Source organism: Phialemonium atrogriseum (assembly GCF_030411735.1).
Source record: "Phialemonium atrogriseum strain 8032-3 unplaced genomic scaffold QBC33scaffold_1, whole genome shotgun sequence".
In the NCBI taxonomy this organism is placed as follows: domain Eukaryota; kingdom Fungi; phylum Ascomycota; class Sordariomycetes; order Cephalothecales; family Cephalothecaceae; genus Phialemonium; species Phialemonium atrogriseum.
Window position 1 is genome coordinate 1,628,169 of NW_026848138.1, and position 27,924 is coordinate 1,656,092.

At 53.6% G+C, this 27,924-nt stretch overlaps 10 protein-coding genes across 10 annotated transcripts; 3 read left to right on the top strand and 7 right to left on the bottom strand.

Moving 5' to 3' along the window:
• Positions 1-1,995: 1,995 nt before the first annotated feature.
• On the bottom strand, positions 1,996-6,204 carry QBC33DRAFT_522058 (glutamine synthetase). The gene is made up of 27 exons (XM_060426510.1): positions 6,075-6,204; positions 5,893-5,965; positions 5,656-5,775; positions 5,575-5,597; positions 5,260-5,312; positions 5,123-5,164; positions 5,047-5,066; positions 4,955-4,993; positions 4,807-4,851; positions 4,696-4,752; positions 4,460-4,525; positions 4,297-4,361; positions 4,135-4,154; positions 4,047-4,084; positions 3,976-3,992; positions 3,862-3,886; positions 3,793-3,812; positions 3,650-3,734; positions 3,498-3,590; positions 3,266-3,297; positions 3,101-3,130; positions 3,024-3,047; positions 2,842-2,865; positions 2,717-2,733; positions 2,638-2,661; positions 2,269-2,349; positions 1,996-2,208 (listed from the first exon to the last, which is right to left on the bottom strand). Exons 1-26 carry the CDS (start codon positions 6,075-6,077, stop codon positions 2,304-2,306), a joined length of 1,101 nt encoding a protein of 366 aa, XP_060288859.1. The 5' UTR covers positions 6,078-6,204; the 3' UTR covers positions 1,996-2,208; positions 2,269-2,303.
• Positions 6,205-9,122: 2,918 nt separating this feature from the next.
• Positions 9,123-9,413, bottom strand: QBC33DRAFT_554095 (ribosomal protein L30, ferredoxin-like fold domain-containing protein; the record flags this gene model as incomplete). The annotated part of the gene is made up of 1 exon (XM_060429474.1): positions 9,123-9,413. One exon carries the CDS (start codon positions 9,411-9,413, stop codon positions 9,123-9,125), a length of 291 nt encoding a protein of 96 aa, XP_060288860.1.
• A 953-nt stretch (positions 9,414-10,366) lies between these two features.
• Positions 10,367-12,428, bottom strand: QBC33DRAFT_510494 (putative ATP-citrate synthase subunit 1; the record flags this gene model as incomplete). The annotated part of the gene is made up of 2 exons (XM_060425774.1): positions 10,367-11,899; positions 11,964-12,428. The coding sequence occupies 2 exons, from the start codon at positions 12,426-12,428 to the stop codon at positions 10,367-10,369; spliced, it is 1,998 nt and encodes a 665-aa protein (XP_060288861.1).
• A 1,306-nt stretch (positions 12,429-13,734) lies between these two features.
• Positions 13,735-15,963, top strand: QBC33DRAFT_583730 (uncharacterized protein; the record flags this gene model as incomplete). Its single annotated transcript, XM_060431384.1, has 3 exons — positions 13,735-13,743; positions 13,815-14,261; positions 14,630-15,963. The coding sequence occupies 3 exons, from the start codon at positions 13,735-13,737 to the stop codon at positions 15,653-15,655; spliced, it is 1,482 nt and encodes a 493-aa protein (XP_060288862.1). The 3' UTR covers positions 15,656-15,963.
• Positions 15,831-18,032, bottom strand: QBC33DRAFT_522083 (Glucanosyltransferase-domain-containing protein). Its single transcript, XM_060426511.1, has 2 exons — positions 16,564-18,032; positions 15,831-16,478 (listed from the first exon to the last, which is right to left on the bottom strand). The coding sequence occupies exons 1-2, from the start codon at positions 17,624-17,626 to the stop codon at positions 16,324-16,326; spliced, it is 1,218 nt and encodes a 405-aa protein (XP_060288863.1). The 5' UTR covers positions 17,627-18,032; the 3' UTR covers positions 15,831-16,323.
• A 141-nt stretch (positions 18,033-18,173) lies between these two features.
• On the bottom strand, positions 18,174-19,104 carry QBC33DRAFT_25456 (uncharacterized protein). The gene is made up of 3 exons (XM_060423036.1): positions 18,806-19,104; positions 18,722-18,757; positions 18,174-18,550 (listed from the first exon to the last, which is right to left on the bottom strand). The coding sequence occupies exons 1-3, from the start codon at positions 18,942-18,944 to the stop codon at positions 18,330-18,332; spliced, it is 396 nt and encodes a 131-aa protein (XP_060288864.1). The 5' UTR covers positions 18,945-19,104; the 3' UTR covers positions 18,174-18,329.
• A 607-nt stretch (positions 19,105-19,711) lies between these two features.
• QBC33DRAFT_522089 (WLM domain-containing protein) lies at positions 19,712-20,703 on the top strand. Its single transcript, XM_060426512.1, has one exon. The coding sequence runs from the start codon at positions 19,884-19,886 to the stop codon at positions 20,460-20,462; it is 579 nt and encodes a 192-aa protein (XP_060288865.1). The 5' UTR covers positions 19,712-19,883; the 3' UTR covers positions 20,463-20,703.
• Positions 20,704-20,931: 228 nt separating this feature from the next.
• Positions 20,932-22,329, bottom strand: QBC33DRAFT_25563 (LicD family-domain-containing protein). The gene is made up of 3 exons (XM_060423051.1): positions 22,192-22,329; positions 21,181-22,112; positions 20,932-21,110 (listed from the first exon to the last, which is right to left on the bottom strand). The coding sequence occupies exons 2-3, from the start codon at positions 21,969-21,971 to the stop codon at positions 21,053-21,055; spliced, it is 849 nt and encodes a 282-aa protein (XP_060288866.1). The 5' UTR covers positions 21,972-22,112; positions 22,192-22,329; the 3' UTR covers positions 20,932-21,052.
• A 1,714-nt stretch (positions 22,330-24,043) lies between these two features.
• QBC33DRAFT_443791 (ABC transporter transmembrane region 2-domain-containing protein) lies at positions 24,044-26,393 on the bottom strand (the record flags this gene model as incomplete). Its single annotated transcript, XM_060424240.1, has 4 exons — positions 24,044-24,770; positions 24,828-25,501; positions 25,556-25,771; positions 25,857-26,393. The coding sequence occupies 4 exons, from the start codon at positions 26,391-26,393 to the stop codon at positions 24,044-24,046; spliced, it is 2,154 nt and encodes a 717-aa protein (XP_060288867.1).
• A 545-nt stretch (positions 26,394-26,938) lies between these two features.
• QBC33DRAFT_554102 (uncharacterized protein) lies at positions 26,939-27,731 on the top strand (the record flags this gene model as incomplete). The annotated part of the gene is made up of 2 exons (XM_060429475.1): positions 26,939-27,226; positions 27,291-27,731. The coding sequence occupies 2 exons, from the start codon at positions 26,939-26,941 to the stop codon at positions 27,729-27,731; spliced, it is 729 nt and encodes a 242-aa protein (XP_060288868.1).
• Positions 27,732-27,924: the final 193 nt, after the last annotated feature.

Sequence of the window (27,924 nt, forward strand, 5' to 3'; positions counted from 1 at the left end):
GGAATTATATGCAGACCCCAGCAAATGCGCCGACGGTTTGCTCCTTGCCGAAACGTGGGGAGGCACCTAGGCTGAGCTAGGTACTGTCAGGACCCACTCTTGATAGTCTTTTGACTCCATTGCTACTTCCGTACTCTCGCATCACTTTCCCTTCTACTTGACATCACGGATGCGACAGAGTGGAACAGGGGTTCTGCGGCCAAGCTCTTCGGCAAAGTGATCCGACATGTTGCCTCGAGCCTACTAGGACCTCGGGGCTACAACGATACGGAAGATGAAGACCTCTACTGCTCTCCCTCGTTTTATTTATCCTGTAGACCAAACTCAGTCTTTTGCAACATGAAATTGGCACAAGGCGACGATTGCCTGTGCCTCTTCCTCAGGCATGGGTGCGTCGGTGTTGGCTCGAGTTTTTGTCCCGTTCATCCGTGTCAAAACCCCACTGATTTGGGTTCAACTCAACACCTACCACAATTGCGATAGGTCAAATAAGTGCTTCTATCTTAAGACGTTGTTTGTTTTCATAAGTACCCTTCTTGGGAAGGCTACAAACAGGCTTTCCAGGTCATCATTTATCTACAAACAAGCTGTTAACCTAATAAGGCTGGGTGGTAGTAAACAGCCCGAATATGTATAGGCCTGCCGCTGAGTTTTATAAAGCCACTGGCTAGTGGGTTATGACAAGGTAAGTATCCTAACTATCTTAAATGGAAGGGGAAAAGGACAGGGACCGAAGCTAGAAGACGACCTTCATATGTTAATGCCATGACAGCCCAGTAGGCTCGGCTTCTAAGCACATAGAGTATATGTGGAATAAAAGACGAACCTCGGCACTATGCCCCTGCAAGGCCCTAAGTGCTTTTGCCGTGGTCTCTCTCTGAGATAGCGACAGGACGAGAGCTCTCGACTTGATAGTGTTGGATTCCATGAGTACGTACTTCCATCTAGGAAGACCCCGGGGTAACTAATCGACCGGCCTGAACTGACGTTTGCCCATCGAGACACTTGTAGTGGGTCCCGGAAGGCATCTTGGGAGCGTTGGGGCAGTGTCCTGTTCACTTGCGGATCCGTCGTTGTCCACATCGCATTCTTCTTCGTCATCACTATCATCTCAACTTCTTCTGCTTCAAGGTCATCCGCAGTAATTATTGACAGTAGTAGAATCTCCAGGAGCCGAGGCTCCCTTAATTCGACTAGCAAGTTGAGCATGCCACAGAATGGTGCTCATGAACCCTGGTGATTCCAAATGGCGTATCCGCACCATTGGTCAAAATGAGACCTCCGACACAGCTAATGATGTGTGAGTAGCTCTCTCCTCGCCTGGTCGTTGCGCAACAGAGAAAACCACAAGCTGTCGTGATATTCCGAGGTGGTATTCCCACGTTGATATAGACCACGACGTCTTCAGCGATCGATATACCGTTGCTGGGATCTAATGATTCAAGTAGACGTCCTCGTCAGTGGTAGCGAGCGACCTCAGTAATTATGTTACGGATGCTGGCAAGAAAACTTATAGAAAGAAGACCTTGAAGGAATGTGACCAATTTAGATAAAATAATCGACTTGGCATAAGATGGTACTAATACCAAGGCTGTTTAGTCTAGGTATTGAATTCCAGGCATATATCTCATCAGCTTCCACTCACAACAGCAGATCAAGAAACAAAGCTGGGTATATGGTGTAATCACTACGTTAACCAATCGAGAATTCTCTGAAATTCCGCTCTGTTCAAGAACAATAAAAAGAGTCACGGAAAATAGACACAAGCAAATGTGACCTCCAGTCATCCCACGAAGATTAAACCCGGCACATAGAAAGAGGGGGGGAGCGGCAAAGGGCTGTGATAGCTTAGGTATATCAATCAAGCCCACCCCTTTCTGACCATGCAAGAGAATCCATGGCAGAAGCATGTCACTCGTGGGTAGGTTGCTGCTGGATGGCGCCGATCGTAGGTGTCCAACCAAATCCACGTATTATCACAACAGGAGCTGGGACATTTTTGAGTATCTTGTGAAGGGAACACGGGGTAGTAAAGAAAGACACCCGTGACTTGCGTATCTTATTTCAGCAACGAGCAATCCGTCGTAGCTAGCTCTATTTGACAGGGAATCCCATAACCGCACAAACAAATACCATCGCACAAACTATTCTACTCCGGAACCATGTCAAAGCATGTCTCCATGATGATGAAGGTGATGAAAACAAAACCTGATAAGACAATGTCAGCCGAGTGTCAAGGCAAATGGATTCTGAAATAGGATCACTCACGACCGTCACAATCCCAACCTCACTGAACACCTCGCTCATTTCTCGACCGAGCCTAGACAAGTCTCCATGATGATGCCTATTCTCATTAGTATGTTAATGCCAGCAATGGTTAGCGTGGACGTACCCGTAATTTGATATGGATCGGCATCTTCAAAAACTGTTAGCAACTGTCACGTTCGCAAACCAATACAGCCTCGAGTCGTATTTTAGGAGCAAAGTATAGCGCAGACACCAGCTCTTGAGCCATGTCTAAACACTGGGACAAAGGGGGGGCAAGCTTCTCAAAAGGTACGTACTTGAAGCGGGTCTGCAATTCGTCAGTAAGCTGTCAGTCAAAGGGGATGATGGGGATGGGGGGATGAGTAATACCGTCGGTCCTCGAAATATCCGTATCTGTCGACAAAAGTTAGCCGCTGCTTTGTGTGTACAGAATGGAATAAATACGTACCCCTTGGTCGCGCACTCCTTCATCTAAAGTTAGCAAATACCTTGGGAAAATATCATATTTTGGGGGAGGGAGTGAAGTAGAAGTCTGGCCACAAGGAACCATGTCGGACTTGGGAAGAAACGCACCCTCGGTATGCGGATGGACGCGCCCTGCAACGGTCAAAGTTAGTGATTATCAAACAAGGAGTACTCGGGAGTAAAATTGGGACATCTCGAGAGTATCCAGGTCATGTCTCGAGGTAGACCCCTCTCCAACCCAGTGGAGAATGACAAAAAAGGGACAAACACAAGCTTTGGATGTTACGTACGCGGTTGGCGACACCATAGGAGAACTGGCCCATGTTAGCTTTAGATCACATTCCTCGGGGGTTATGAATAATCTTACCTGATCAATGGCACCGGTTTCATGACGACCCTATTGACATTCAAAAATCAGCAATTGCCCCGTGTGAAGACCCCGAAGAGCGTCAAGACACGACTTCGAGGACGTCCTCTCTCCTCCGTCCACAAGCCATGTCTCTCTCTCCAAAACAAGCCAGGGAGTACGTACCGTCAGGCGCTTCTCGTTACCCTCACCGTACACTTCAACATCACAGTCAGTAATCGTCTAACAGAGTCTCCAGAGTAAATGCGGCTTTGCGCGGGAGCAAGCGCTTGGCTGGACTCCCGAATAGGGGTTGGGGGCGTTTCGAAGTGACGCACCTGCAATGTGTTCCCTGTAAACCAGTCGAGTCAGTAACCTGCATCCTCGCTTGTCTGCCTGGAGCTCTCTTACTTGTGACGGCCCTCGAGCTTCTTGATAGCAGCCTCGATGTGCTTCATGCCACCCTCGAGGCGCATTTCTTTCGTGCTGAAGTTGCTGTGCAGGCCGGCGCCTAAATGGTGGTCAGAAAGGGTACGAGCCCACGTCAGAGAAGTTGCGGCAGAGACTAACCATTCCATTCGCCCGGTATCGGCTTAGGGTCGAAGCTGACCTTCGCGCCAAATTCTTCTGCGACGCGGTAGAGGAGGAAACGAGCCTGAAAATGTTAGAGACCTGGGGTTCCTAGTAGTTCATCTCTCGCAAGGCAAACTCACAACCCAGAGATGATCCCCCACTTGTCGAATTGTTAGCGCCACTCTCGGTCAGGATAGTCATCTACGCACTTTCGATTCCTTCACAAGGACCAACCTAGTGAGGTTTAAGAGTCAGCACCAGGACTGGGATATAATACGCCAGCTATTTTCCAGCCTTGAAGGACGGGGGAGCAATGCACTTACTTGGAATTCCCATTGGGCTAGATGTCTCATTAGCAATCAGTGTGTAGATATAACCACAGAACGGCATTTACCAGGCATGACCTCGGCGTTGGTCCCGCTGATTTTGATGCTATTCCCTTTTAGTGAACAGATCCCATGACGGAGGCGCAGTATACATACCCAGCATAGAGGCAGCATTTCTTCATTACCAACAATCAGTAATCTGTCTCCTTGGATGGGTGACAGTGGACCTTACATAATGTGCCTCAACTGGAACACAAGAGTCAGCAACGGAGAGGAAAGAAGTAGAGTCTAGGAAGACGTACCGATGTCGCGCTGGACGACCTTGCCAGCACCAACACCGCAGTAATACGGTCCCTGGGGAGCAGGGAAACCGTTGGCGGGCCCTAGTGATACAGGGTTCGTAAACATTCAACATGATGAGATGGAATAAACATACATCTAAATCATCATTTTGCAGTCAGTAATTGCCAATTAAGGAGACTCGGGAGTAAAGTCAGGATAATCACGTACCCGTATGGCCAGCCATTCATATCGAGGAGGGTGTACTCTTGTTCCAGACCGAACCTTTTGCCCAGTCAGCAAATATTTATTATTGGAGGCCCAACTATCGAGACACAAAATCCGAAAGGGGAATAGATATAATGCGTACCAAGGAACTGTCGAGCGAGTCAGCACTGTTCACATTCAAAGAGATGACTCCGTCCAAAGATTGCTTACCATGGTCAGCGTGCTGCTCCATTAGCTTGGCACATTCGTGCCTGTGGTTGTATTTGTCTGTCATGGTGAGCAAGTTGTTGTATGAGGTAGGTAGAAATCGGGACTACAAACTAGGTGCCCCATCCGCGTTCAAGCATTCCGAGAGGACAAGGATGTCTATGTGGCTCATGGTCAGCGAAATTGAGACGGGAGGGTATCTCGAGAGCTTGGTTCTCGAGATGGGTCTCGTCAAAGAAGGAGTAGTGTCAAAACCACTTACTGTCTCCTCCAGGGCGAAACGGATCCGGGAATACAGCCACTTCACGATTGTAAGTAAATGACGCGCGAATAGCGACCATGCATCAATCTTACCAGGCTTCAGGTAGACATCACTTCAACCCTTGAGGTCAGTATTTACTCAACGAAGAGAGCATCTGGGAGCAAATACCTGTTGTCGCCTGGGGCTTGTCCTGTGGAGCTTCCGTCGAAGCTGGTGGATGGGTTAGACAAGATCGGAACCGAAGATGGCACCAATAGGACAGATGATAGACGATTGCCTTGTTGGTCTGCCAAGGGTGCACTCACTTCCATGTGGGGAGGTCATCCGGCTTGTAGCCGCCTGCCTTGGCTTGCAGAGTCTAAAGCCAGCCCATTAGTCTTCCGACGTTGAAAGGAAAACCAAGACCAGGATTGATCAAGTGTTGACGGGTGGTGTAAGAGTTCCACTGCACTGGCAAGTGGCTGGCATTGGCTAGGTCGAAGCGGGCAAGTCGTTGTGCCAGAAAAAAAGACCAAGCCGTCGAGACTCTCACAGAGGGAGAAGGGACAGGGATGGGTCGTTCGCAACGCGGTCTGGTGGGACAAGGGAGGTATTCGTTTCAGAGGAGATCAAGGACGTACTCGAGACTTGGATCGGTTACCACCTTGGAACAAGTTAGCCAAATCCTTGCAACCACCTCAGGAGAATCAATGACATCATACCTTCGGAATCGATCCAGATGTACTGATTCGAGTTAACCATGTGTAAGTCATAATTTGTCTGGGTTGTATACCTCAGCCATAACTGTTCGCAATCATCGTGAGTCAGTAAGTGTTGGCTGGCTAGATTGAGGTTCGGGGGGGAAGTGCGGGAGTTCAAGGGCCGGCTCCGGGGCCGGGGGTCCGACAACTCCCGAGTGCGGCCGAAGGCAAAGGAAATTGGTTATTGGGATTGCGTACTCTGTCCCTTCTGGTCGAGTTCTCTGAAACGCTGCATATTCCCCGCGTTTGAGGGTTGAGAATCCTTGGTCGCCTAGATGAGCATCGCGGTCAGCTTTCGCGTGTCTTCGTGGCGTCCCGGGTTTCCGGGTTTCCAATGAGAGGTGTGGGGCGCCGTATGAAAGGGCAGGACGAGTGCTGACCATATTTGCGGGTAGATTTGCGATAGACTCGAAGTATAGACGGATGGATCGGTTGGAGGGATTGCGGTCGAAGTGATGCTAGGAAATAGATCGATCTCAGGGGTTTGTGAGGAGGAGGACGAAGAATAAGAGTAGTTGCCACCGGCAAGATAAGGGAGGCGGGGACTTTGAGGCTTTTATGGGATGTGGTGGGGGATGTAGGGTGTAGGGTGGGGGAGGGATTTTGTGGCTGTGGCGTCTCCGAGAACCTAGAACTAGAAGTCACCCTCTATTAAGCGAGTCACGGAACGGCGAAGCAGCCCAACAGCCTCCACGAAGATTCAAAAATAGGTACACCTCTCCAGGTTTGAGCTGCTGACCTTCGCGCCAATCCCCCACACCGTATTTCCAACGCAGTCTATCCTGCTAAATGTCGTTCCGGAATCGTGAAGGGCCCACGGCAGTCAGGCTCCTGTGTCGGGTCCGGCCACACAGCCACAAAAAATCCGCGAGCTTATCTCACCATGGTGATTGGCAAAGCCTGATTTTCTTATCCCGCCACCGTGATTGGCAAGCCCGCCTTGCTTATCTCGTTATCATGATTGGTTGACCCATTTTTATTATTCGATGAAGACATCTATCAAGGCGACGATGGAGTCATTTTAACTTCAAACTATCTACTTATAGATATCAGATGGTTTCAGCTGATCATCCGGTCAAGTTGGATTTGAAGTTGAAGATACCGTTCGTGGGAATGGCGAGATTTGGGTTGAAATAACTTGACCTTTCGTCTCGTTGACTCTTGACGTTCCCGCCTTGATTGGTAGTCTCCGGAAGCGTCAAGAGGTAGTGGCCGAGGTCGGGTGCTTTCGCGACTTGCCATGTGATGTACCTACGTACCTAATAGATAAGGTCCATGTGGAGGACCTAACTGATGAGCAGCCGACCGATGAACCGACGAGGAGCCAGATCAATACCCTTTGGCACCTTTCGCCCGGATTCTTCAGCCGCATCGACAATCACATGCTACTCCACTCAGCATGTTGCATGATGGGCGCTGCCACAGAAGTCTTCTAACTAGTGACCCATCCACAAGACGAATTCCGTTTCTCGTTGATTGGACTGTCAGTGTTATATTACAAGCATGAGCCTTGAGGGCTCAAAGCTTGGATATGCGTCGCGTCGCCGTTGCACAGCAATACACTAGTGTCCCCTGCCTTCGAGAATGCCGCCCCGACGGGCCATCTCTGCATTCTCGGAAACGAACAAGATATAAAGATATGTGGGTATGCGGAGAGAATACCGTCTGTGCCATGTCAGAAACGCCACCGGAAAGAGTCGAAGAACTCGGGAGGGAGGGCCGTCTTTTCGAAGTCTTTGTTGAAACAAGCTTGACTTGATGGAACCCCAACATTTTACATCGGGCATCGGCCGAGCCGTGGTTGGTGGCAGTGGGCTGTGGGGCTCCTGGCCAAGGAGGGTGCTGCAGGCACTGTAGGCGAGAACATGCAAGGTACCTGTTTTTGGCCTAACCCCTCACTGCCGAGACCCTTAGGCAAAGGCGCATCGCCTTACGGGACGATCGGGATTCGCTGGTAAGACCAACATGCACGTAACCTGCAGCCAACTCCAGAGTTTGCGTTGCAGATGCTGAGAGTGTCCGGTCCGGGCCGCCAATTGGACCCGGGCCCCATTTCTTCGCCATGCAAGTCGGATGAACTTCACGACCCAGCATCCATTGAAAAGGTGGGGGGAGAGGCCGGCCGGGCCATGGCTAATGCTTATACATGCGTACGTACGCTGGCTGCGTAAGTTGCCGGGGGACTGTACGGGTGCTCCTATCCTACCGGCTGATTGTCAATAACAAACAGGACCCCGAAATTGTTGTTGGTATTGACTGGGCATGGTCGTATGCCGCCCCGGCCCGGCTGGTCAACTCCACACCGACGGCAAGGCTCTGTTGAGAAGAGGCTAATTGGGTTTAATGAGTGAGCACTTGTACTATGTAGCATTTGCGCGAATTCTGGAAGCCGCCAAGCCAGAGATGCCAGGGGATGGATGGCATCACCCCTGAATCTGGAAAGAAGCCAAAGCTGCGTCCGCCAAGGGATTCGCAGTGGCACCCGGTGCAGTATCCAATGTCCCATTGGCAGGCGGGAGCACCTCAGGAGCAGACTTTGCCTCTCTCTGGGATGCTTCCCATACTGCCGTATTGTTTTGAGGGGGTGTTGTGCCCGGTTGTTAGCCCCTGAATCTCAACAGGCCCTTGTTCTTAACCACAAGCACCTGCAATATCAGCCAGAAGACCCTCTCAGCTACTTCAAACCAGCTCTATCAGAGACGTCACTGGTCTTGATTAAGTCAGGATAGGGGTCATGCTTGAGAGCAGCAGTGTTGGGTTTCATGCATTTCCTCAAAGCTGCAACCTGGGGGGCCAAGTAACTAGTAATGCCCCATGTGAGGTGTTGATAGAGCACAAACCCACTGTGAGTGGAGGGATGTCTTCGTCTTCCTGTCTTGGAAGGAAGAAGAGCCTGGCCATAACGTTCCCTTCTCGGTTTGCCAACAACCTGTAGCTTCCAGCTCGTACCCGGTATTCCTTTAGACCAACTGATGAAGTTGGGAAGACAATTCATGCAGAATGCAGTTTGGTTTACTGAGAGTTTTCGGATCGTAAGGATATTGAGGAAAGCACACACATTGATAGGAGAGAACCGAGAAAGCCATGGACATCGAGATCTGGGAGCACAAGAATTATAATCGAGCCGTGGATGGATAGGTTTAAAGTCATACAGTTTCCCTTGCTCTACCTTAGGCAAGTATATACCTAGCTGCTCTTACAGACGCCCACCGTCTAGTGTTACAGGTGACGCAACGAGGCCATCCTTAAAATTCCAGGTCCAAGATCCAAGACCCTCCATGGTTCATTGCCATCACGCTCCGGCCCACGGCCTGTACTCTTTTCCCGGCAAAAAGATTCCGCCGTGCGTGGGCAGTTCAATCAAACACAACGTGGAGACGACTCCCAAGACCCAACACCCACTTCACAATCCCCCCTTCCCCCGGCCATCATATCCGTGTCTCCCCGGACCCATCTCCCACCCTCCTCGCCGCCCTCTCAATGTAGAATCCCGGCTCGGGCCTCCGCTCGTCCTTGAGTTCCGACTTGCTCAGCGCGCGGTCCACCTCCTCAACCCGAACGAGCTCCTTGACCTTCATGATCATGCCGGCGAACTGCGGGTGCACCGGGTGGAAGACGGTCTGCGACCGCCGGCGGAGGCCCAGCGCCGCCAGGACGCCGCGCGTCCGCTCGGGGAGGCCGATGGCGCTCCGGTGGAGGGTTATGCGGAAGAATGACATGGCTTCTCTTCTCTTCTTCTTCTTCTTTTGGCCGCCGATTTAGAAAGAAAACGGTTGACGTGCCGGCGGGGTGGTAGGTAATGTTTCGCGACGGGCCGAACACCAGAGTTGCCGCGATCGGGCTAGGTATCTGGGCGCGCGCTGTGTCTGGGTAGAGGGACCGATCGGATGCCGCGTGCGAGCGGCGAGTGGGAGAGGCTGACGAGTCGAAGACTTGAATTCGCGGCGGCTTGAATGGCTTCAAGACGTTGCTGGGGAATTGCACTGGTGGGCATTAGCTCGAGTAGGGCAAGCTTGGGAAAGCACCCCTTAAGCTTACCAAAAGCACTCGCCTCTGTTTGGCTGTGCGAGCTTGAATAATGATTAACGGTGGAGTTCGCGTTGGGTGCCCTAGCAGAATGCAGCTTTGCGGTGACGTTCAAAATGTTTCATGCCGGATCTTGCCGGGAGGTGCTAGTGGATACACGGCGGTCAGCCAAGGTGAGCGTAAGGTGGGGCACGGCTCACCGACATTGACACAGGTGGAATATTCGGGCATATGGCCTATGTAAGCCCCCTAATCAAGCCCAAAACTTTCGAAGGACGACGTAGCTAGTAAATGAAATGAAATCACTTAATAAGGAGGTTCGAGGCTAGCAAGCTGTAGTCTCACTCATCCTACGCAAAAAAAAACGAAGCAAACGAAATGGAAGGCGGAGAGCATTGGCCTACTAGGTTAATATGCATTGCGAGGACAAGGCTCAGTCACAATAGCCAGACTGCTTATGGTTTGAAAGTGATACTGAATTAGGTATGATTTATCATTGTCTTACAGACCCGACTGGTACGATTTGACCCCATCTACTCCTGCCTGCGCAGCGAGATATCGAGAACCACCTTTAAGAGGGATTTAGAATGCCCCAATCCAACCCTTGGATTACCTGCTAACACAAAAGAAGACAACGAGACAGACCCTAGATCTGCACCTCCACACGACCCTCGCTGCCCGGGGGTCCGGTTTGTCCCAGGCTGGGCAGAAGGTACGTGATGTCGTCCCAAGGGTGACGGTAGAGACCGGTGCGCAGCCGCTTCTGGTCGAGGTAATGCGCAATGAGACCGATGCTGCGGCCAAGGACGAACAGACCGTTCAGGACACCCATGGCGAGGTAGTCCTCAGCCTCCTCAGGGCTGAAGGCACCGCAGTTGCGGAGAAGATCTACGAAGCATACGGCCACGCAGCCGTCGACGTTCAGGATCAAGTTGTCCTTCTTGGAAGTGGTCACGGTCTCGACAGCGAGAGCGTAATCCAGAAGCTTGTGGCTGGGGAACTTCGCCTTGACGTACTCCTTGACCAGCTCGACTCGCAGATCAGGGTTGTTCCTGGACTTGACACGATGGCCGATACCAGGGATGAGCTTGTTCTGCTTCCTCATGTTGTCGACGAACTCGCGGGGGCTAAGGCCCTTGTCGAACGCTTTGGTGAACTCCTCAGCGGCGCCGTCCAGCGCGCCACCGAACCGAGAACCAATAGTAAGCAGGCCAGAGACCAAGGCACTGATCAGATCCTTGCCGGCTCGGGTGGTGATGATGGTGTTCATGGCGCCAGAGACAGCGGGACCATGGTCGGCGGTCAACATAAGAACCATCTCCAGGAACTTGGAAGCATAGTCGGGCAGGCGGCGGCGGAACCACAGCAGAGACATGACACCACCGATACCGATCTCCTCCCGGAAGACGTCGGAAATAGGCATGCCCGCGTACAAGAGCTCCTGGCCACGGTCATCGGAAATAGTGGAGATGAAGGCCGCCGGCTTGCGGATCAGACCAAGCTCCTGAGCCCATGAATAGTCAATGGGGATCTTGGGCACAACAGGCTCTGGCTGAGGGGTGATGGTGCCGTTCTTGACGAGCTTCTCATACACCGACTTGACCATAGCTGGCATGTCCTCGAAGGTGTTGGGGACGTAGAAGCCAGCCTCCTTCATCATCTGGTTCTTCATCTTGGCCGTCTCCAGCTGCGAGTTGGCAAAGGCGCCGGCATGGCCAAACTGAACCTCGGTCTTGAACATGCTCGCGCAGGTGCCAATGGCCCATGCGACGATTGGCTTGGTGATAATGCCTTGCTTCACGGCGTCGATGACCTTGTACTCCTCCACGCCACCAACCTCGCCCAGCAACACGAGGATCTTGCAGTCCGGATCGGCCTGATACCTCAGCAAATGGTCAACAAAGGTTGTGCCGGGGTATCTGTCTCCTCCAATGGCCACACCCTCGTACACGCCATCGGTGTTCTGGGAGATGATGTTGTTCAGCTCGTTGGACATGCCACCAGACTTGGACACATAGCCAACGGATCCCTTGCGGTACAGCTTCGAGGCAACGATGTTATCCATCATGCCACCAGTGTTACCAATCTTGAAGCAGCCGGGCTTGATGCCACCGACAGTGGCAGGGCCGATGATGGTGACGCCCTTCTGCTGGGCAACGTGGGCGATTTCACGGGCTCGCTGGAATCGTCAGGTCAGTTTCTGAGACAAATATTACGAATTGAGCTAGAAAGGCAGTTCTTACCCTCTCCGGGACGCCCTCGGCAATAATGGCGATAGTCTTGATCTGAGGATACTCCATCAACTCCATCGTGGAGGTGTAGACACTTCGCGAAGAAGCAAAGTTCACAACCACATCGACATCTGGGTGCTTGGCAATGGCCTTGGGAACCTCCTGGTAGACAGGGAGCAGCGTCTCACTGGTTCCCCAGTACATCTTGCTGACGAATTGACCGCCAAATGTGTAGATGATGCCGGCGACAGAGGGCGTTGTCCGCTTGCAGATGAAGTCGAAATCGAGCATGCCTTGGACAGCACGCGGCTGGAGACCGTAGACGAAGCATCTTGTCTTGTTGTTGAACAGAGCATGAGCTGGGAGAGGGCTCAGAGGTCGGCTTGGTGCAGCGAAGCGGCGGATGTTGTCGTTTGCTGACAGACCGCCAGTAGGCTTGGTGCCATTCGCACCATTTGTGGTGGCTGCCGCAGTCATGGTTGATGGTATTTTGGTGTCGATTCTCTCGAGAATAAAGGATTGAGCAATTGATGGGATGGGGAGATTGAAAGAGCGAGTTGGGATTCGAGGGGTGGGCGGGAATTTTTTTTCGGCCGACGAGACTTTTTTTCTTTTCTGGAGTAGGAAGAGTTCAGTGACGCTGTAAAAGAAGCAGCAGGTGCAACAGGGAGGGAGCTCCGGAGGCACAGCGGGCAAGGGCCGATGGGTGGATCAGTGCGCCTCACACCCTCTCTCTCTCTCTCTTTCACCATTCAACAGTCAACAAGATTGAAAAGTTCCCCAACTTTTTTACGCGTAATCCTTGTCCGAAATGGCTGTCGGACTGTTGCGTTCCTGGGCGGCCACTCTAAATCGCTTGCCCATCTGACCCCACTTTCCACTGAAGGTACCGATACTTGGTGTAAGTCCCTTGGTATTCCCCACTCTCACTGGAACCAGACAAGCGTCGAAGATATCGGTGACTTTCCTTTTTATTTATTTTTTGGCCCTTCAATCTATCCCTTCATTCCTCTTAAAGTGCGAAGGAAAAGGGGCGGAAGGGAAGAAAATTGAAAGGAGGGACAAAATAAAAACAACTACACAGGATATGTAGTTGGGCCTCAATCATGACTTGTCTCATGATAGTAATCGTTGCGAAGCTGAAAGCGAAGTCCAGCAAAGGGGCTGCTCACTGTTGCCCGATCTCCGGTAACGGATGATCCCCAACCATTCTCCGTCTGATTTCAGCAACAGTACCAATTGGCAATTGAGCTAACTCTGCCAATGTGGGACAAGAGTGATTTCTGTATATTTAGTCCCAGAGAAGAGATGGAAACAAGGGATTCCTTGTATTAGGCCGAGCGTGCTTCCTCACTTGATTTCAGCTTTGTCGAGAAGGAGTTGCCCCAACAGGAGGGTGGAAGTATCAGTACTTCGTAGTGCCGTCAAATTTAGCCAGGGTCAAATTGAGCCATTCCCCCAACCCCAAAAACTTTTGGCGGGTCCATGCTTGGACCTTCGACACAGCAGCATTGGTTGACCGGGCTCCTTTGCGAAGACCGCTTTTTTGAGCTTTCCTCTCATTCTGCAATTTTCTGACGAAGTGCATCATTATTATTTTCGCACTCCATTGACCGTCAGACTTCTGACCACTGCTGGAAGATCAACACCTTCCCACTCGTCTCATTTGCTCCACGATTCGCAAGTAAGCAGTAATCCTGTGCTTCCCACCTTGGGGGCACTGCGGCGCCCCGAAGCTGACCACCGTCCAACTTTGGAGGGTATCCCGAAATCCATCGCAACAATGGCTGACGTATGAAGATAGATTGGAAATAGCGAACTGCAAGACAAACAGAAATTCTCTCACTCACACAATCTTGAAAGACCAACATGTCCGCCAAGGCAATTCTCGAGGCCGACGGCAAGGCCATCCTCAACTACCACCTCACTCGGGCTGCCACCATCAAGCCCAGCCCTCTCCCTCCTCCGACCAAGCACAACCCTCCTTCCAGACTAGCATCGCTCTACTTCCCCGAGGACGCAGAGCCCATCGATGTGCTCAACCAGGCCGAGGTCACGTATCCCTGGCTCTTGGCACCGGGTATCAAGCTCGTTGCGAAGCCTGACCAGCTCATCAAGCGACGAGGCAAGAGCGGTCTGCTGGCGCTGAACAAGACATGGCCCGAGGCGAAGGCCTGGGTTGCTGAGCGCGCTGGCAAGGCACAGAAGGTCGAGCACACTGAGGGTGTCTTGAGACAGTTCCTTGTTGAGCCTTTTGTGCCGCATCCCGCCAACACCGAGTACTTCATCAACATCAACTCCGTTCGTGATGTGAGTATTGATTCTCTTTTGCGCTGTTTTATCAAAGGATTTCCCACGAGAGCGGGTGCGAAATGGTGCCCTCCTTGGGGGACATGAGAAAGCGAGGAGTTGAAGAAGAAAGAGCAAAAATAATCAGAGGAGATGCTTGAGAACAAGGTGGAGAACAAGTGCAGGTGTTGCTATGAGCAGCACGTTCTGAGTTATATTGTGGGCGGTGGTGGAAACGCGCTTTGTGCCGGTCGGGAAACCCCAGCCGACGGACGAACGGAAGACCCAAAACGGGGTTTGGGGTTGTGGAGTGGAATCGATATGCAGTCTTTCACACTTAACCCACTTCGATCATACCTCGACATACTAACATGGCTGTTCTTGCATAGGGCGATTGGATCCTTTTCACCCACGAAGGTGGTGTCGATGTCGGTGATGTCGACGAGAAGGCAGAGAAGCTGTTGATCCCAGTTGACCTCTCGCAATACCCATCCAACGATGAGATCGCAAGCTCTCTGCTCAAGAAGATCCCCAAGGGCCTTCACAACGTCCTGGTTGACTTCATTACCCGTCTGTATGCCGTCTACGTGGACTGCCAGTTCACCTACCTAGAGATCAACCCTCTGGTTGTCATCCCGAATGCCGATGCCACCTCTGCTTCTGTCCATTTCCTCGATCTGGCAGCCAAGCTGGATCAGACTGCCGACTTCGAGTGCGGTGTCAAGTGGGCAATTGCGCGGTCGCCGGCGGCGCTCGGCATCACCGCGCCAACAACTGCCAATGGCGCCGTGAACATCGATGCCGGCCCGCCCATGGAGTTCCCCGCCCCCTTCGGCCGTGAGCTGACCAAGGAGGAGGCCTACATCGCCGAGCTGGACGCGAAGACTGGAGCCTCGCTCAAGCTCACCGTCCTCAACGGCAGCGGCCGTATCTGGACACTGGTTGCCGGTGGTGGTGCCTCGGTCGTCTATGCGGATGCCATCGCATCAGCCGGCTTTGCCGACGAGTTGGCCAACTACGGCGAGTACTCTGGTGCGCCGACAGAATCGCAGACATACCACTACGCCCGCACTGTCCTGGACCTGATGCTCCGGGCGCCCTTGGACCCCAAGGGCAAGGTCCTGTTCATCGGCGGCGGTATCGCCAACTTCACCAACGTGGCCAGCACCTTCAAGGGTGTGATCAAGGCGCTGAGGGAGTATGCCAAGCCCCTCAACGAGCACAACGTCCAGATCTGGGTCCGCCGTGCCGGCCCCAACTACCAGGAGGGCCTCAAGAACATGAAGGCCGCCACCCAGGAGCTGGGACTCAATGCCAAGATTTTCGGTCCCGAGATGCACGTCAGCGGCATCGTGCCGCTGGCCCTGGTCCCGGGCAAGTGGGAGGAGAGCAAGGCTGAGGAGTTCAGTGGTTGATTGAGCAGATCGGTATTAGACGCATGTTTGTGTGGCAAAGAATTCCAATGGTTTTGCTTTAGAACTGCCGTTGATGTAGGCACTGGTCAGGGATTATTGTCTCGCGTTGCCTGCCTACATACACCTTGTCTTAGTTATACGCATGTACGTTGAATGCAGCATTCAATTGGTAGAGGTCAAAATAATCGGGCAATAGCCGCTCTATACGATACATCCATTCTGCTGCCATGGTGATTGAATGAATGCTTTATCCTCTATTATTATAATAACACTCCTGTTTATGTACTGGTTGTTGGAGGGGGCCTAACACCCTTGAAGCAATCACAGGTAATCCCCCATCGTATGTATGGACAATGGATAGGTACCTAGGTAGGTTGGCGACAGACCATCCAGCCAAAATACTGTCGGGAAACTGACTTGGATATCCATGTCTCTTAAGACCTGAACCTTAGTTTCCTGCAAAAAGATCTGGTGAATCATCCCGCCACCGTCTGCAACCAAACCCTCGACCACCGTCCCCTGCTTCCATCCCAGAAATTTCAACAACCAAACGAAAATGGCCAAGTGGTATCAAAACGACGAGAGCGCCTCAAACAGTTCATCAGCGGCCGGTCTGGCTAGCCTTTCCCGTTTCACCGGAACGGTCGCCGGCGCCATTTACTTCGCATCTAGAGGCCAGCCCCGAGGAAAGCGACCGCAGCGGCCAGGGCGGCGATGCCGATGGCTCGGGGCGCTACCATGTCGCCAGCGGCATCCTTACTGGGCTTGGGCTTGGCCGCGCCAGTGCCGGTTGGGGACCCAGCAACGGTGTTGGTGCCGGGTTCTGTATTGTCAGGTCAGTAACACTATTCATATCAAGCCCCCCCAAGGGGTTAGGCGGGAGGGGGGACGGGGGAAGGAGGACGTACCGTTCACAGCATCGTTGGCCAGTGGCTTCACGGCAAGTTCGGACAAGGTGGTGCCGTCGGGATTAGTGACGGTGTACTTGACCTTCCAGTCGGAGATGTCCACAAGTCGGCCACTCGGGGTAGGCTTCACGCCGTTCGCGATGATCTGCTTAACACCTGGCGGAAGAACGGGCAAAGTGAAATTGGTACTGAAACCTTTGTTGGTGATCAACTTGGCGGAGCACACGGGTGCCACCGGTGCCTTCTTGGTTGGGGGCTTGATTCCCTGGATGGTGGTGAAGTTCAGAGAATAGTACTGGTCACGCAGTGTGTAGAAGTCATTGAGGAGAGTGGCGCTGCCATTACTGTGGATCGTGACCAAGCCGTAGTTGTTTTCTTCTTGGGAGTACTCGTAGACAACACCGCCGCTGAAGACGGCGGTCATTTCCGAACCATAGATGGCGGGTACCTCGGTGAAGAGACGGGGGGAAGGTGTATTGCAGCCGTACTCGGAGTAGAAGATGGGGACAGCGCTCTCCTGGAAGCCCTCCACAAGGGTATCATAGCCAGAGGACGTGAAAGTTGCATCACCACACCAGCTGTAGCTGTTCAAGGCAAAGATGTCGGCCTTGCTGATGTCATTTTCACTGCCATCTATAGCGCACTGGAAGTAATTCCACGAGTCGAAGAGCACCTTGCGCACATCAGCAGCGGAATAGCCGACCGGGATAGGTCGGTCGCAGTGCTTGGCGATATAATTCTTCAAGTCGCGGGTGACGGCACGGACGTACGGCGGCACCGTCGAGCCCGTCGCGATATCACTGATGACTTCGTTGCCCGAGAAGAAGGCGAGGGTGTTGGGGTAGTTCTTGAAGGCCTCGACAATGGCAAAGGTGCGGTTCAGGTAGGTGTCGTAGTATGATTCCCATGGAGCAAAGCTGGTGAGGCTCTCCCCTACGAGTGGAGAGTTGACGTCCAGCAGCATGTACATACCAGCCGCATTGAAGATGCTTGCGCACTCATCGTGGTTCAGGTTGGGGTCGAGATTGTACACCCGTATGGTATTGACGCCGAGAACCTGCATGAGGGCGGCATCTCGCAGGCAGTGGTCCTTGTCGCTAAGGGGATCCTTCTTCAGGTCCGGATTGTAGCCTGCAGAGCCACCAGGTTGGTATGCGACGCCCACAATCTGGAAGCGGTTGCCGCTATCGGGGTCAACAAAGTAGTTGTCCTTGGCCACGAGTGGTTTGACGGCGGTGGCAAGTGTAGCGCTAAGCGCAACGAGGAACGAGTGGAGCTGCGAGCGGGATTACCAGGTCAGTGGGATTCCAGGAGAAACAGTGGGGGGGATATTCTCAGGGTCCAGCGTTTCCAGCGTGACGGTCCGATGATGTCGACGACGGCGCCGGGCACAAACAGGGCAACAAACAGACAGGCAGAAGGCCGAGGGTGGGCGTGGGCAAACTCACAAGCATGATGCAAAATATGACGAGTCCCGGAGTTCAATGTCGTTGTCTCGGAGCTCTCCGTGGTTTCGTTTCAATGAGAGTTGCGGTTTGGAGATAAAGAGAAAAACGAGCTGCGAGGATAAGTGGGCTTCCAATGAATGACGAGAAAGATTGAAACGAATGGGGATCTCAAGGTACCCCTCGGGTTCACAAAGTGAAAGGAAATTTGAAATTTAAAGGAAGGGAAAGAATCCCGCGCACTCCATGGAGAAAAGAAAGGTTGGAAGGTGGTATGAAGGGAGGCGCGTTAGTTGGCGACAGCTACCTCGTACTGCTAATTTACCAAGGTTCCCCAAGATACAGGCGGGGTACAGCACTATGCCCAAGTGAGGCACCAAGACACAACCAAGCAACGAGATAAATAACGCCGAGAACATGCGCCTCCAAGCCAAGCAGCCCCTGATACAGAACCGCCAAGTTGAATTGACACCGGGCAGGAGTGTTGGTTTGCGTCCAATCAATGACAGAAGTCTGAAGTGACATACGAACTGGTTCCTGAACTTTCTGGCATGGTTTGTTATTAATACGATCCGTACCGCAAGTCTCAAATTTGCCCCTTGCCATCAGGTGAAATTAGACCAAAACCGGTAAAGTCTAAATACCTAGTAATAGATCAAGACAGGAGTAGTCCAATCTGCGCATCGCATCACATCGTATCGCACAGGACATACCCGTGGTAATGGGAGGTACCTTCCCCTTGGTGATAACTAAATGGCATTCAGTGTGAAAGCCAACCTGCCGAGGCCCCTGCATACCTGCCGATGTAGGTGAGGCTATTTCCCCTCCAAGAAAGTAAGTCGTCCTAGCCATGCTCAGTGGAGTGGCGGTGGGCAAGTGAGCTGCGGTGGCCAGTGGCCACAGGTGTGACAAAGCCATGCCTGACAAAGCAAGCATTGATGGCGACCACCATCAAAGTCCTTGCAGTATATGTATATTATTAACACAATAGCCAAGCGCATCTTGAGCATCTCTGCCCCTACCTACGTATTTGCCCCAAAGTCAGTTTCAAGCATTTAAATCGCCTTCAGCTCTCTGCTAGCTATATTACCTTAGATATATCACTACTACGCTATCCGAGTCTATCAACAAGGATAGTAGCCCGAGGTTGTAGTAGGCTTGGATCGCTTTGAAGAGGTTTGATATTGAAAAGGCTGTTTCAAAGCCGAACTGGCCATACCACATCCAAGCCACATATTAAGCCTGCAAGAACCACCCATGGCGGGCGTCGACTTGGAGCTGGCCTCGTCGCCGCCAAGCGGAGACAGGCAGTCCGACGAACTTACAGCAGCCGCACCCGAAAACCACGAGGACGAACCGATCAAGGTCACTGTCAAGTTTGGCCCGGCGGGCTTCTCCGGGACCTGGGCCTTCCCCGACGACGCCACCCTAGACGAGCTGGTCGTCAGGTGCGACGACCTCTGGCCCGAGTTTGACTGGAGCCAGTGCAAGCTGATGGTAGAGACGCGGGCCCGGCGGCCGGGCGTGAAGGCGCTCCTCAAGGCCCACGACGACGGCGACCTCGAGCTTTCGCTGCTCGACGGCAACACGCTTAAGCTGCTGGCGCAGAAGCGCGCCGAGATCCAGGCCCTCCACGCCGCCTCGGCCGCGGCCACGGCCCAGCAGGCGAGGCGTGCCGCCGTCCTGCAGCGGGCCCGCGCCCGCGCCGCCCGCAGCAGCAACAGCACCAGCACCACCCGGCGCGACCAGCAGCGGGCGCGGGACGACGCGCAGTACACCTTCCACACGGTGCGGCCGCTCCCGTACCTGCCGCGCCCGGAGCGCAGCCGTGCGTTCCTGGAGCGGCTCAAGGCGGACCCGGGGATCCGGGCGGCGATGCGCAAGCACCAGTTCAGCGTGGGCCTCTTGACGGAGATGGACCCGGCGGCGCACACGTCGTCGAGCCACGAGGGCACGTCGCGCACGCTGGGCCTGAACCGGAACCGCGGCGAGGTGGTCGAGCTGCGCCTGCGCACCGACGCCTACGACGGCTACCGCGACTACCGCACCATCCGCCGCACCCTGTGCCACGAGCTCGCGCACAACGTCCACGGGCCCCACGACAGGGCCTTCTGGGACCTGTGCCACCAGATCGAGCGCGAGGTCGATGCGGCCGACTGGACGAGCGGCGGCCACACCGTCGGCCAGGACGAGTTTGCGCCCGAGAGGGGCGTCGAGGAGGACGAGGTTATGGACCATGGGGGGTGGGCTGGCGGGGAGTTCGTCCTCGGCGGCGGCGGCGGCAGCAGCAGCAGCGGTAGTGGTGGTGGTAGGAGTAACGGCGGGGCCGAGCCGTTGAGCCGCAGGGAGATACTGGCTCGGGCGGCGGAGGAGAGGATCAGGAATCTGGAGAAGGCCAATCGGTCAGACGAAGGGGGAGGCAGTGGTGAGACACATGAGGGAAGCCAGTCATGATAGAAGTCTGTCTATTGTGATATATGATTTGGATACGGCGTAATTCTGGTACATCATGGCATGATAGCTTGTACTTATATCACACACGAGTTAGAAATACCCTCTTCACTGCTCAGGATCTAAGCCGCGGAAAGGAGGTTATAATTCCGACCGGAAGTGACTTCCATGTCAATGTAATAACAAAAGACAGCCCGAAGGGCTAGGTATATTACGGGATATCTGAGGGCTTGTAAGCTCGCTGCAGCAAGACCGAATAATGTAGGTACAACAAGTATTGTGAATAACACAAAATGAGCCGGCCAGGACCTCTTCCGTCTCACACCGCCCTTGGCCCCCCTCCTGGACCATGCTTATATGCCTGGCTCATCCGAATTAGAGAGCGTGGCGCCTCCGATATGCATACACAAAGCGCATCGATTCTCCCAATGTATCGCGTATACCATCATATCAAACGCATACGCCAGCTTAGTGGTCTCTCGTTCAAAAATATAAACAATGAAAAAGAAAAAAGAAATGAGGGAAAAACGCCGGTTCTATTCCAATGCAGGTGATCTGGGGGCGGCCCTTTGGTGCTGTAATGCGTGGTGTCGCTACGATTTCTTCTCTTGGACCTTGACCCATTCTTTGATTTCGGGTGTCCATCGGTGTCTAAGAAACTCAACGTCAGTACGGCGTAACAACAATCAGGTTCCCGAGACGTGGAGAAAAAGAGACTCACCCCTTCCACTCAGTAGAGACCAGACTCTTCATTCCGTACTCGTCGGTCAATATCCGGTCGAAGCTGTAGGGCACTTTGGCGGGCACGCCTTCGAAGTCGGTCTCGCGCATCGGGTAAAGATCCCTAGTGCGGTAGCGGTGGTAGTTCTTGCAACTCCAGATGCCCGGGTGGCTCGTGGGGTCTCTCTCGGCCAGACCGGTGATGTCGATAAACATGCCGTTGCTGACGTCGATCCATCTCGCATCAATGACGTTCATGCCATCGCCCCGGGTCCGTTCGACGTGGTGGGGGTTGATATCCAGGAGGTAAGTCTTCTTCCTCTGCTCTCCTGTCCGCTCATCGAGAAAGCGATACTCGTGCAAGGTGTTGTTGTGGTTCTTGCCCAGGTAGTATAGGGTCGCACTTGATACCTGTACGTCGACATCATAGTCCCACGGCATGATTTTACCGTTCCACCACCACCCCAGCAAGGTTCCGTGGGCCAACCATGTCTCAACCCCGAGCGAGCGCAGGGTCGTCAAGTAGGAGCGGGTGAGATGCCTTAGTGCAGGCCTATGCTCCTCGTACGGCACCGCGCCTTTGAAATACCGCTTGTCATAGTGGCCCAGCTCCTCGGAGCCGCCCGGTTCGTGGAAGTACTTGTTATCGGACGGCTTTTTCTCCGACCTTGCTCTTAGAGACCGTGCCAGCATGGGTTCTCCCCCGACCGCTGGGGCGGATAGGACTGAAGGGATTATCAGGCTAGAGAGGAGAAGGAGGGTTTGAAGCGGTAGTGCGCGAAGGAGCTTCATGGTCGTGAAGTATAGGACAAGTTCGGCCGTAGATGTGTTTATATTATCAACCAGTGTGCTCCGGTAGCATGCGAGTGAAGTCGGGGACCGTAGTTTGCCGGAAACCGTCGACAGGTAGGTGCGAAACCGTTATGTTAAATCCTAAGTCAAATTATAAGCACGTCTGAGGATCTCGAGAGTGTCGCGTGATGCGGTCAAAGGTATTGGACTTGGAACTCACGTTCGCAAAACACGACAGGATCGGCAACCGCAGCCAGGCGAGGTCGAACCGGGATAGAGAAGAGGTCGAGTGTCGGCTGAGGGATGGAGGTTGTTTAAGGAGGGTATACAGGCGCCGATGGAGGAAGGAAAATATAGGCGCCTCGGCCGAAAGAAGAGGATATGGGACTCAAAAGGAGAGAATGAAGGACATCGAGGAGGCAGACGACAGGAGGAGGCTTCCTATTCTTGGTAGACCCTAGAAGGATTCCGAGGGCATATATCCCTGACCTGCGCCGACCACTAATACTACTCTGCGAAGTGGCGGAATGAACGGGGACCACTGGGTTTTCGTACAGAGGGGCAGAGCCAGGGTTGGTGAGACGGCGCATACGTAAGACGGGCAGACCCCAAGATCACTGGGACTGGAGACTGAGGCTATGGCCGACCACCCAATTGCACGCATGAGTGTCGTGTGCCACAGTGCGGAACTGCGCGAAGATCCTTGCAAGGTCATTACGAAGGCTATATTCATACAGCCAACCCTGCCCTACGCGCTACCCCCTTTTCGATGGATCTCAGTTTTCAGAAGCTATTCCTCTTCGGTGTCGTCGCATCATCGACATCTTGGGTTCCTTAGGCAATCAGGAACACCGAGTTGGCCTTCGTCCTCACCCCTAATTAAACCAAAGCACCGTGAAAGTGGGACCCCGCCATTTTTTTTTTGGAAACCGTTCCCCCGCAAGCCACCCAGTCAGGGCCTTCCATTGCGCAAATAATAAAAGAACATGAGACCCATGGTCTCAACGCCGTTAAACTCTTCAAGAAAACTCTTCAAGGGTTGAAAGTCCCTGGATTTTCTCAGACAAAAAGTTAGATACGTGTCACCTCTCTCGAGGGTCAAGAGTCCGGTCGACTCGGCCTCGGATGGTGATAAGGCGGTAGGCTGCATCATGGCTTGGAGTTAGGTAGGTAATTAATTAATGACGGCCTCAACTTGGTTCAGCCGCAAGCCCTCTCGATCTTCATCCCATCCTCCTTATCTGCCCCTGAATCAAATAAACCTATGCTTGGCGATATTCAAAAGCAGTTTGCCAGACTATTCACAGGGCCTGAAGCCGAAAATGCTGGTTCCTGGCTCATCTAGTCTGCACTTCCAGTTCACGCAATCCGCAATCTGGGAGATACGGTTGCTGGCACCTTTGTCGCTGATAAAGCGCTGTGCCGAGTTCCGGGGCTGAGATTTCAACAAGGTTCGCAACACGAGGCCAACAACCAGGAACTTGCATGACGTCCCGCCGTCATCATTCAATCGCAACCATTGCTTGTCGCGTGCTAACCTGCCTCATTACCTTTAGTCCCGCTGCCAAGACTCAAATTCCCCAAGTCCTGGCCACGCTAGTCGGGTAGTGCACTGTGCAGAAAAGCAGATTATTTACTGTATTTTCCAGCAGCGGCTAGCGTCTGTGGTGTTCGTGGGTCACCTTCCTCTTCATACATACCCTCATCTCCTGCTAAGGAAAAAGGGGGGAAGAGGCTGAGTATGGGTGCAGAATGAAACAGCCCATCTTCGTTACTGTGATCGCCATTATCGCCATTCTGGTTATTTGTGACAGTCATTCCCCTTGAAAACCATTATCTTGGCGTGTGTTCCGACCAGGATCAGAGTTGCCCGGTTTTAGCGATGGGATCGTCAGTTTGATATCTAATCCCCCCTAGCAGGCGGTTCGGTTGCTGAGGGAGATCATCGAGACTTGGCAGAAGTTAAGGTTGATTCAACCGCGTCATCGTCTCTCCATCTATGCATACAACAATGGATTTCCACGCCACATATGACATCGTGTACTGTACAATACGAGACCACACGGCCGCAATCATGCAATCTTCAACTCATCAATCCGCCGCTCGATATCCGGCACCTGCCGCAGCAACACGTCGAGGTCCTCCTTCTCGTCCTCCAGCTTCAGCCGCTTCTCGGCGTCCAGCCGGGTGAACACGTAGTTGCCCTGGCCGTCAAACTGTAGGATGCGGCTGTGGTATTTCCACAGGCTGCGCCGGTGGCTCACCGTCATCAGCGTGATGCCGAGGCTCTTGGCGTTCTCGTACATGGTCTTCTCCGCCTCAAGGGTCACGCTGCTCGTGCACTCGTCGAGGATCGCGTATCGCGGCCGGTGGTAGAACAGCCTCGCCATGGCCACGCGCTGCTGCAAGCCTCCCGACAGCACGTCGCGCCACTCGGCCTCGGCGTCCAGTCCTTCGGGATACAGCTCATTGAGATTCTCAAGGTTAAGGATGCCCAGGATGCCCAAGAGGTCTGCATCTGTCACCCCCTTAGCCCGCATTGTCCGCAGACCGTCGGGGTAGATGATCTGTTGCCGGAGGGAGCCACGAGACAGGTAGGGACGTTGCGGGATGTAGAAGATGTCGCTGAAGGGCGGCTTGTAGACGGTGCCTCCGTAAACCGGCCAGAGACCCCCGAGGATGCGGAAGAGGGAGGATTTGCCGCAGCCATTAGGGCCAACCACGAGGAGGTGGTCGCCTGGCTTAAGCGAGAAGGAGAGTGCCTTGACAAGCACATCGCCGTTGGGGGAGACGATGGGGCTAGGGCTCTGTCAGTATAAAGACGCAAGCGACTCCCAGGGGTATCTTATCACTTACACGTCGACGAATTCGATATTCTCGCTCTCCACGACCTTACCCCTGCCCTTGAGCACAGCCTCGTTATCCTCGGTTCCCGAGCTTGACACGAGCTTCTTCTCGAAATGCCCGGCCTTGATATCGTCCATGACATCTAACAGCGTCGCCACGCGCGAGGTATACCCGGCGAGCTCCATGATTTCTCGGTACGAAAACATGACTCGGCCAAATGCATCAGATGCCGAAAGAAGCATCCGGCGATTGGTAACAAAACTCTCGGTCCGGTCGCCCATGTTCATGGCAATCTGGCCGGGGAGCTTGATGAAGACCGGGACGCTGCAAAGAAGCAGGCCCAAGGCGCCCCAGAAGTACTTGATGACAAAGTCCTCCATGAAGCCGTGATAGAAGCGGCGGCGCAGGATGTAGTTGACGTGCTTGATCAGCGTAAAGTAGCCCTTGTCCAACGTGTCCTTTTCCGCCTCGTGGCCTGCATATAAGGCTACTTCCTCGCTGTGGTCTATCAGGCGGGAATGCTGGAACCGGAATTCGCCCTCCAGGCGGGCTTCATCTGCAACATATTTGCCGAATGGCGGCGTCAATGCTCGCAGCACATGCGCCGATAGTTGGACAAGGAGAGACATGAACACGACCCCTTCGCCACCCACGCTCTTGGATAAGGAATAGGTATAGATGGTCTGGCGGAAATGTCAGTTGAGCCAAAATAGTAGACCTCAAACGAGGGCCCTCACCATATCCAGGATTGGCTTGGCTAGATTGCTGTATAGTTCCGCCAAGCTATTGGAGAACTTCGCAACGTCGACAGTAATCAGCTGGTCTGGGTTCTTTATCCTGTCGTCAAGAGCCGACAGTCCGTAGAAGGTCAGCTCCGAAAGGTACTTGTCGTGAATATGCTGTGTCAGGCGTGTTCGGTACTTCAATGAGAGCTCTGCTTGGTGGTATGACAACTAGAGACAAGATGATTAGCCAATTGATATCCAACGACCATCTGCCTTCCAGGGGGCCAGAGATCCATCCCACAGCCAGACCTACCATTGAGTTGGTGAACGTTGCCGGCACCGCGATCAGCATCCACCATACGATGCTTGTCAGAAATTCCCTCCCATTACCCTTAACCAGGCTCTTCACGATCGCACCGTCCATGGCAGCGACCTTCAGACTGATGAGCGTCCGGACGACGAGGAAGAAGCTATGGCTGATCAGCAGCCTGGTCTCCTTGCTCCGCCACCCAGGCACGACGATGCGCAGCAGCCGCAGCAGCGACCGGAAGAACTCGCGGTTCAGCTCGACCCTCTTCCTCTTGCCCGCCGCCTCCTCGCCCGCCGCCGCCGACGTCGACGTCGTCCCGACCTGCTCCGCGCGCCGCGCCGCGTCCCGCGCCGAGGCGGCCTTCTGCTCCGCGATGGCGTGGCGCACGCGGTTTATCAGGGCCACGAAGAGGGCGAGGTACACGGCTCGCGAGATCCGGGTCCTGTTGGACAAGTACATTTGCGTGAGCTGCGAGACTATGCTCCGGATCGTGCGCTCGCGGAGGGCTGGCGGGAGGAGCTTCGAGTGTGATGGCGCCATGGCGGCGACTGAGGTCGAGCAGCCGAAACTGCGATGTCGTAGGGGAGTTGGGAGTGATTATCGGCCGGAGTATCGCTCTCTAGGTAGAGGCAGGTATATATCGCCCTGGGATTATCCCCGAAGGGATGGCGGATGGAAATTGTATGCGCTCAGCAAAAGGCCAGCAGCATCGGGGCAATTTGCCTTAATTGAAACTATTCGAGTATGCGGAATAGGAATTGTGCGTATGTATAGGAGGAAATCGACACTGGAAGCCGCATGGCGGCATTGTTGTTGCAATGAGCGACTGCAGGGGATCGATGGTCTCTGTGATGTCAGGTCCGGACGGTTAGCAGCCAGTGGGCAGCGGCGTTCCTCGGCGTTGCGTCACGGCATCTTTAGCTGGCGCAGACAGGGTTCGTGGCTTAAAGCATGTGATTCTGGATTCTGGGGAAAGGTGTGGCTGGTGGGCTGTGGCTCAAGCTACCTAGACCATCATCCCATGTCTCTCTAGCTTGGCTTCATCCTCCATTCTTGTCCTCACTCACAAGCCGAAACCCGGAAGGATGACGTTCAAATGCCTAGCTACATGGCTCTTTTGCATACAGGCATGTGTTGCAAATGTAGAAAAGACAATCTTCTTAGGGCCTAGTACCGTCAATGTGCCGCTTCAACATCCAACCCTTGAAGACCTACGAATCGACGTGCTCACTCTGAAAGACTCGACACTGAGAACCGAGATCGAGGCAGAGTTTCCCAAGGACAAATTAAGCAAGGGGAAGGCATCATGGTTCTTGTTGGACAGTCTCCAAGAAAACCAGCGCTACGAAGTTCGGATTTGCTGGGCTGCAACGGTAAGGACTCCAAGTGCAATTGCCTTCTAAATTGTTCTTCCCTGTAGCTCTGACAATTTACCAGCAACCCACTGCGTTCACCCTGAATACGTACGAATTACCGACAGTATGGGACACTCCCGAACTGATCGGCTCTCTGGCCGAGTACTCCTCGACTCGGCAGCCGCAAGCCAGTTCGGATGCCGAGCAGACGCGGGCCTCCCACCGGCCCGAGAAGGGCAGGGGGGTAGGGGAAAGAGAAGCCTCGGTGCTCTTTCTCCAAGTCCTTGCTTCTGCAGACTACTTCACCACCAATGCGACTCTGATGGACAACGTCCCTCCCGTCAGCGTGGACATCATCCTTGACCCCTTTATCTTCAACGTCTTCCCTCGGTCTCTGGTCCCGACAGCGATATTCATCCCCGTCGTCGCGATCGCCTCTTTTTTTGTCGCAAGGTTGGCCGTCTCGTGGATACAGAGCATCATTTCGAGCGATATCACCGCCGAGGAGAAAAAGCGGCAGTGATATGTAATGTACGTAGTCTCCGTGCGGCGGGCCCGAGGGGCCTCCCAGGGAACAACCCTGAGATATAAGCCTACAGTACTGATCCTCCCCAGGAACGCGTCATCATTCAAGCATCATTCATGTACCCGCAACCCACCGAGGCAGCTGAACAAATCGTCTCCACACGAGGACCGAAGCAAAGTTGTTCTCGACA